Source organism: Neodiprion pinetum, chromosome 1, assembly GCF_021155775.2.
Source record: "Neodiprion pinetum isolate iyNeoPine1 chromosome 1, iyNeoPine1.2, whole genome shotgun sequence".
Lineage (NCBI taxonomy): Eukaryota > Metazoa > Arthropoda > Insecta > Hymenoptera > Diprionidae > Neodiprion > Neodiprion pinetum.
The window spans coordinates 30,962,600-30,971,689 of record NC_060232.1 but is presented as its reverse complement, the minus strand read 5'-3'; the positions used below and the strand labels follow the sequence as shown (position 1 = coordinate 30,971,689).

General features: G+C 34.1%; 1 protein-coding gene across 4 annotated transcripts; it reads left to right on the top strand.

The window, feature by feature from the left end:
* Positions 1 to 3,555: 3,555 nt before the first annotated feature.
* Ythdc1 (YTH domain containing 1) lies at positions 3,556 to 8,872 on the top strand. Of its 4 annotated transcripts, none has more exons than XM_046617717.2 (6): positions 3,556 to 3,797; positions 4,420 to 4,941; positions 5,621 to 5,837; positions 6,662 to 6,866; positions 7,220 to 7,499; positions 7,761 to 8,872. In XM_046617717.2, exons 2-6 carry the CDS (start codon positions 4,598 to 4,600, stop codon positions 8,092 to 8,094), a joined length of 1,380 nt encoding a protein of 459 aa, XP_046473673.1. In that variant the 5' UTR covers positions 3,556 to 3,797; positions 4,420 to 4,597; the 3' UTR covers positions 8,095 to 8,872. The 4 variants fall into 4 exon arrangements, with proteins under 4 accessions (XP_046473673.1, XP_046473653.1, XP_046473663.1 ...); XM_046617697.2 differs by having other exon boundaries at positions 4,415 to 4,941; XM_046617707.2 differs by having other exon boundaries at positions 3,556 to 4,039; positions 4,415 to 4,941.
* Positions 8,873 to 9,090: the final 218 nt, after the last annotated feature.

The following is a 9,090-nucleotide window of genomic DNA, read 5'->3' as shown; positions in this document are numbered from 1 at the left end:
GTGAAGCAGCATGCAAAGGTAAGTCTGGTTCCCACTCTTCCTCCCTTTGCTGTGCCATGTCCAAACAATCAATACTTGACTCTTGTCTCTCTGTCATTGAAAAGGGCAGATGAAACTTGAAAGTCTAATATAAATGAAAACAATAATGCATATAGAGTACATCATTCCTTCCTTCCAGTGCAAGTATAAGGGACTAGAGATATATCTTTATTTTTTATTTTTATTTTTTAAAATTTTTTTTCGTAAAAATTAGTGATATGTAAAAAATAGAAATACATTCAAGGTTTCAAAGGTAAATCTATTTTGCCAAAACGATCAGATCAATATTGATCAAACAAATAATTGCTAAATGCACAAATTTGACCGAGTATCAAAAGTAAATAAGATCTGAAATAAAATAAAAAGCCATAGTAATAATTATTTTCAGCAAGTAAAACTATTCTAGCATTCGACATTTTTATTGGTTCTATATAATTCAAGATTGTCAATGCTTTTATTCAAAACCTCTTTCATCGTGTAATAATATTCTATCACTTGATGATATTTTAAAAATGTGATGTGATATTTTTCTTTTTGCAAGAAAATGATATTACTTTTGATGCCAAAATAATGTCATGAACACAAAAAACACCAAAAATGTTAATAAAGTACTAAGAAAATCTATTATGCACACTTTCAATCACCAGATGAAAGAAATTGTTATACAATTTGTACAATAGATACGCATAATTGAATTAATTTCAAGTCAAAGAAAAATTAACATTTGCAACAAATTTAGCACCAGTGGACGAAAAAAAACACACTTGAACGTTAGTTATAACAGCCTTGAACCAGACTTGTATATCAATAAAGAAAAGAGGTAACCAACCGTTACTTTCACATACCACTTCACAAAAGCATTTACTCTGCATATTCGATTATTTAATCGCTCATACAATATTTTTTTAAACAACTCCAGGCGAACAAAGTGAGTAGCAATGATATCGCATGTGTTATACGAATTGCTTATACTTTTACATACAATAGACAAAAGATCTGAAGCGGTGAATTGTCATTGAAAACCTCAGTCACAAGTACCGCCTAACGCAATGAAAATAATGTATATATTAATCTCTGATCAATTGATAATCTTGTCATGAGTGCATTGTCGTTCATCGTTATTTTATCATCAAAAAAATTCTATTATGGTTATCATCTGATTGAATTGTTATATTCACTTGTTGCTATCTAACTTAATTTACCTCTTGTAGTCTCTTCCAGACTAAGTTTGCATAAGCACAAATAGTATTCACCTATCTGTCCTATTGACATATATGATGAGATGGACTTCGAATCATTGTGGGTCAATTCTTATCAAGATCTTGTACTCCCAAGACTTCAGTAGCACAATGAACTACCTTAAACAATGACTCAAAGTCCGAATGAGATTAATAACATAAAATTATATGGTCATTATAGATTGAGCAATGTTAATTACGTTTGGACATGGTAGTACATTTGCATGGAAGTTCCAGGTATTCGACCAGAGGCACCGCGTACTTTCAGATTTATTAAAGCGTGTCATTTCAGTAAGGATACTTTCAATTTGCCCACAAATGGTGATATTAGTGCAAAGAAATAGAAAAGACACATCTAGTTACGAGCAACTGCAAACACTACAATTTCAACAAAAGATTAAATTACTTTTCCTCTGAAGATAGTATTATAAATCAACGGAGACATTCATTGACGGCATTTCTGCAATTAGCAACTAATCATTTTCGAAAGAAAGGTGTGCTCTGTTTTGCTGCGCACTTAATACACCTTTGAAAGTCTAATGTTTTAAGGCACTCGCACCGTCCGCGTGCAAAGACTATGATTCAACTTATCTCTCTAGAATTATATAATATACTAAACTAACATAAATTTATATCACAACAAGCAAAATCCAGTCAATATGTGAAAGATAAAATTCATGATAATTCGGAAACAATTTCTTATATCAATTCGGAAATATCATTACAGATTACACTGTAATATTTAATATTCGATGTTTCGATTGTTCTGGTAAACTTGAGAAGTGTCAGTTAAAAATTTCAATCCGATGGTCAAGTAATTGGTACCATGCTAAGCAATGAACAATGCTGTATTGCAGCTCAACCTAGAAATTTAAAATAGAAAAAGTCCCAATTGAAAAGATCACTAGCTCAATTCTGTAATAGGCCGAGTAAATATAAATCATGATCCTGTGTACCCAGCTAGGTAGATGATTATTGGGTGATAAAAATGAATAAAAAAAAACCAACCTTATCAATCAAGGAATTTGATTTGAGGAATTCGGAAATGGAGTTTAGAAATCATTGTTCAGTCTCGTGTCAAAGATATTAAACAGAGTAAAATTATTCAGTTAAATGCAAATTATATTCGATTCGCCATTGGATATCGAAAGGCCACTGACCGTTGGGTGCAAAAATGTCACCAGTCAATATTTCTCCTCGTCTCGTGTAAAATGAAAGAGTAACATAATTTATGGGGGGAAAAAGAAGATGTGGTAATGTAGTTGAGAAAATCACAATGCTTAATGTTTTAGACGATAGTAACTGAATTAGTAAAGGCAGCTGAATACTTTATGTGATAAAATTGTATAATAATTGTTTACCAATTGATGCTCCTCTCGGGAAGACGGCATGTGCGTAAACGATCAAGCTTCGCTCAGGTACGTGAGGGAAAATCGGCTTTCTAACACTTTACTTCATTATCCAAGTTGTTTATTGTCACTTTATCGCAACAAATGCGACTTCGACGATATCTTGAAAGACAGTAAAGTGAAAAAGAGAAAGCATTGATACGTGAAATCTGTCAGTCGTCTGGAGTTTTTGTCGTTTGTCACACAGTATAATGTTTTCGCAAATTTTTTTCATTTGTCATCGCCGTAAACGATTTACACAATCACAAACCCTCAACTATGCCCAAACGCGACTTCAAACTTAGTTAACACTGACTATTTATCGTTAGTTTATAATTATATACCAACTTTTCTTTAGCAGAAACACTCTCACGACCGGCTGGGAACTGCCCGTGTCAACAACCCGTGAAAAATGGTCGAAGATGGCGGTTCTCGATTTTAAACATGGCGGCCATTAAATAACATCGGAATAACACCACAATCGACTTTCTCACTCGGTCGGTAAGCGCACACTGCCCCAGAATCGATTCTGTTTCTGAGGCCTGATTCGGATTCTTTCTTCACTCGTAGAAACGGTGATAAGCGCCATCTAGATCGATCAGAAGTCAGCTTAAAACGGAAAATCTTGTTTTCACCGGCGAAAAGAAAATCAGAATCAGGCCCCTGGCGTGCCTGGGAGTCACTGTAATCGATGAAAAATATTTTCACATCCAGATTTTTCATTAAATAAATGAATTCCGCTATATAAAACCCCTATGATTAAGTAAATTCTTGGACATTTTACAAATCACTACTAAAATGGTCTGATGTGCTCGAACATCCTCCTAGGGTAAATATCACGTAAGTTATCATACTTATCGATTGTCCAGTACGTCACATGATAGACGCGTTTTCTTCTATCTCCGTTTTTATTCAGTGCTTTTATTTCGAGCAGATTGTTTATTGCTGTGGTAATATTTGGCTGGATTTCCCCTTTTGAAAAAGTTGTTTTGTGTTTACCAGTGTATGTATTGAAGAAACGAAAAAATCAAAATACCCTTTAGAATATTCACATGACAATCGATAATTGAAAGACGGGTACTTGGTGCGGTGCTAATTGTGTATTTTAAAGTGGAGAAATACGAGTGTGCACGTAAGTGTACCGAGTCGACAGCAATGGCTTGTATCCGAGGACTTACGTTTGCAAACATGAACTTTGTACAATATGATGATGATTCTGAGCATGTTTAGTGGTGCCAGGACTTAGTTGATACGGGGCTCTCCAAAATAAACATACCTAAATGAACTTTTCTTACTCTTAGGATTGTTTCCCTACTACGATATTACGTACAATGCCCTCCGTGCCTGCCTACTTCCAAGGACCATTACGTCCCTGTTCGTTATTCGTTTGTTTTAAATAAAAGACACATTTCGTGATCGCAACAAAACTTTTTCGTACCGACCATCCAACCTTTGACAAATATAATGCCGTAATAAAGCACCATGCATAACGAAAGCTAAATGTCACGTGATTCTCACTACTCGCGGATTTCTAGCTCAAGTTTAAAGGGGAAAGAAAGAAAAAGAAACAGAAAAAGAAAAAAGAATTATGCAAGGACTATTTTTATCATAATAATAACAATCACAATAACAATTCCCAATTGTACCAATGTATTACGCGATGTATCTATATGTAACGATCATGTTGTTGGGCAAAGTTACCAATATACATTACCACGGAGTAAGGATATTTTTATATTTGCGTTTCAGAGCAGATTTAGAGGCCCTAGAACGTCGCTGGCGTTTCACTGATTATTCCACGTTGTCACAAGACGCACCAGGATAGATAGTCATTATCGGAAGATCACCACCCGTTATAATCTATTAACGAAATACGTAGAACTAAAAAGCAATAACGACAGAACTTCATCGATAAACATTAAAAATTGCACAATGGATAACAACGCAGACGGAGATAACATAAACCTGAGTTGCGGAGAAAATGAAATGGGCGACGAGCTGAAAATAGGCGCAGATGAAACTTACGACACTCGTAGCGAAGTTTCTTCAAGTAGCTCAGATTCTGATTCCAGTCAGCCTAGCATTAGCTCAGTTTCAACGAACTCTTCCAGAGGAGACAACAAGAGGAATCGTAGGAACAGAGGAAAACGGGCAAGGTCCAGGGACTCCAAGTCTTCTAGTCCTGAGACAAAACGTGCGCGATCCAAGGAAAATAAAACTATTGCGAAAAACTACGATTATACAACAAAACTAAATTATTTATTTAGAGATGCAAGGTTCGACACACACCTCAACAATGTCTATTTGTTTATTAATAAGAGTATTACATAGTTTTTTCATCAATTTATACTATTATATTATCCGTTGTAACAAGGATTTGGTTATGACTATGTAATATTTGTTGTAAGACTAGTATCATAGATAATTTTCACAAAGGAAGAACAGAACCACAACTCTGTTTTTTTACCATCTACTCCAATATTTGTTTCTACCATCTGAATGTTATATTTACGTTTTCACATATGCTGAAACCATACTGATTCATCAGTCGTGTGAGCAAAATATATTCTAAAGTCTCTAAGTATTAATCTGATTATAAAGCCGGGTTTTTTACTGCAGAGATACAATTTTTTGATTTCTTGACTTATCATTAGTCAACCTTGGATAAGTTTATTTATCACACTCGTTTTCATGTTTGATACTGTGGAATTCGGCAATAAACTTTTTTGTTATCAAGTAAAACAATGGTATAGCTTGGTATACTGAATACTGAAGAGAAATTTAACATACACAATGAATGACTAGTGAAATTATAAATATTCTATACCATTTAGAGTCGTGTTACATCAAAAATCAACCTACCCATCAATTTACTTGTTATTTGAAACGATACATAAGTACAGCTAGGTTTGATAATCATTTTTAAGCCGATTTTCTATAATTTTTTCTCATTAGATTCTTCATCATAAAATCAAATAATGCAGAAAACGTGACGCTATCAAAAGCCAAAGGTGTATGGAGCACACTTCCTCAGAATGAAGCTAATTTGAATCAAGCATATAGAGAATCAAGAAATGTTCTTCTCATTTTCTCAGTGAAAGAATCAGGGAAATTTGCTGGCTTTGCTAGGCTTAGCACCGAATCCAGAAGAGATGGTCCTCCTATATCATGGGTTTGTGTATTTACTACGAGGCTATGAACTTGCAATTCTTTTACTGAATATGTATCCAGAGTAATAAAATCAAACTATCACATATTTGAACAATCATGCCAGTCTACTAGGGTGTGTAAAAATTTTTTTTTACTTTTTTGTAAACGAGCATCAAAATTTTGGTTGGTCATATCAAATATTATATCTCATTCTAATATGAGCTCTTAATAGTGATAGTTAGACGTGCCTATATTGTTTTTCCATTTTCCACTGAAATAACACATAAAGGAAATCGGAAATTTTTTTTTTTTCTCGTAAACGGCTTGACTTATAAACTATGTAGATACAGATTATTATAAGAAATTTCATGCTCTATAAAAAAGTACCAAAATAAAATTTTCATAATTCTAACCGATTAAGAGATATTCGCATATGACTCAATGGTTGTAGGTGAATATCTCGTAATCGGTTAGATTTAGGAAAATTTTATATCAGTACTTTTTTGGGTACCTCTGATGAATATCAATATTAAGAGCTTATACGTGGATGAGATATATTATTTGAGATGCTCTATCAAAATTTTGATGCGCGTTTGATAAAAAAATTCTTTTTCTTGGCGCACCCTACAGTTCACAATCTTTCACGGCTTTTGAGCATCTTATTTATTGTCCTTATAATAGTTTTTCAAATCTTTTCTTACTTTTGAGACAAATTTCGCTGCACTTGATTCAAATGTGATTGAGCAGCATGTTAAAAATACCGTTTAACGTAATACAAAAAAATAGTTACAAATTAATACAATACTTAATCTATCATAATCTTTATACTGACCACTCGCTTCATAGGTATTACCACCAGGTTTATCAGCCAAAGCATTGGGAGGTGTATTCAAGGTTGATTGGATATGCAGAAAGGAATTGCCTTTTACATCGACGTTGCATCTATATAACCCATGGAATGATGGTAAACAAGTGAAAATTGGTCGTGATGGACAAGAAATCGAGCCACGAGTTGCCGAAGAATTGTGTAGGCTGTTTCCAGAAGATGAAGGTATAAAACTACATTGTAACAAACAAAAGGCGTAAAAATATCTTTTACCGATTCTAAATTTTTCTCATAACTGTTCATTCCTTTACTATCTGGATGGTTGCCAATATATTATTAGATTTACAATTATTAATTAATTAAATCATATTTAGTTTCCAATAGCGTACTTTATACTAACTCTCTAAGGCTCTAAAATCACCCAAAATACGAACTTGTAGTGCAATAATCTTTACTTCCGATATTATAACGAATGCAATACACAAAAACCAATCGTTTTCGATATTTGATGCACCACACGTGGCTTATTATGACTACATGATATGATTATTCACTCTACTATGATATCGATATTTTAGGTATAGAAATGACACCAATTCTAAGGAAGTCGAAGGAAGCATCGAAGAACGTTGTAAGAACATCTCGAAGCTATCGTGACAACAGCAGAGTAGTAAACAATTCAAGATTCCTACGCAGCCGTGGAAGTGGAAGAGGACGCAGATTGTTCTTGACTTCTAGGTCACGATTGGCTTCTTTGGCCAGAGGTCACATACATCCATCTGCGGATCATAGAGGCTCAAGAGATCATCTCCAACGTTATCCGAGTTGGTTTAGTCGTGGAGATTCGCCGTATTCAAAGTGAGCATGAGCGAAGAGTATTGTATTTAAAGGTGATATTATTAGTAGCATGCAGTATAAATTTCTCCAATATATCTTTCTTTTCTTCTATATACAAAATATCACTGAACTCAAAGTTTATAGGGCAAATGGACAATCTACATGAAAACAGTATGTCTAAGGTATATTACTTTCACAAAGTTTTGTTGTGTGAAAGCTTAGTTGTTCCTCTAGTACTATTGTGTAAACTAAACTAAAGTGTATTTCTTTTTTCTCCTGTAGAGGGTACGGCAGTTCGGGTATTGGAGCAGCTGCAGCTGCTGAAGCTTACGTTGCAGATTATATGCGTACTATGCAACATCAATTACCTCCTTTGCCACCCTATGTTACTGCTCATCCATATGATTCCTTACCACCGCCACCTCCGCCACCTCGTTACTACGATGGATTGCCATTGCCACCCGACTACAGTTCTTCCACATCTGCTTTGGATAAACGAAGCTATGAACGAAGTGTTGATGAATTCTTATGGCGAACTGCAAGTCGACATAGCCGACACAGCGATCACCGTTCATCAACTCGAGATCACCACCACCGCTATAGAGAACGCAGATAGATTCAAAATTTTCTTTTCTACTTTTCCATACACTGCCTCATTCTCAGTAGGGTGTAAGTAATTCGTACAATCAACGAATTTCGTACGTAGATGTAGAGATGAAATTGTCGCACGATAGTTAAATAATGTTTGTAAATCTTCCGTGACGAAGTTTTATACGTGGATAAATTAATTACTCGCTGTTTAAAATCTAAATTTTTTTTTTTTTTACTTTCATCAGAAAATTAATTATATTATACTCACCGGTGAGGTGGTCGAATGCAACTTGGGAATCTTGTTGCATTTGCAAAGGTTGTAATTCTCATCACTTGAACCATTTAAATAAATGACGTATTTCAATTAGTAATTCTTTTCATTTCGTTGGAACATTGGAGAAAGTCAGTTTCCAATTTACATGTGATTTTAGTAAATTTCAGTAATTACTCATTGTATATGGATTTTCTTACATTCAGTAACTTAATGCAAAGGCATTGTATCAATCTTGATGTCAGTAAATAAAATACTTAAGGATAAATCTACAAAATTATATCAATTTGTACAGAAAAGTTATAATTCTGATCAAGGTAAAAATTTTTTTCGAATATGAACATATTTCACACAGTACGCCTGTACGATCTAGCGTTTAGATATTTACTATCTGAACATAGATGATTTAATATGTTCTAAAGTGTAATTAATTATTAGGATTGAATGTGTAAGTTGTGCGATGTATGAATTTATATTGTATACCATTTATGCTGCCATGAAAGACAAGTAAATAAATTTCAGGTACATAGTTTCACATTTCTTTGACTCTCCATATCCTGTTATAAAACCAATTTAGCTTAGATATTTTCAATTGAAATGTTGGTAGGAAGACTGCTAGAATTACAACCGCAAAGTTAATCTGAACCAAGGTTAATATAACAGCGTATGTTAGCTAATTCTAGAGTTTCCACGGTATTTAGTACCTAGCCAATCAACTTCATAAACTTCAATAAACGATTGCAACATTTG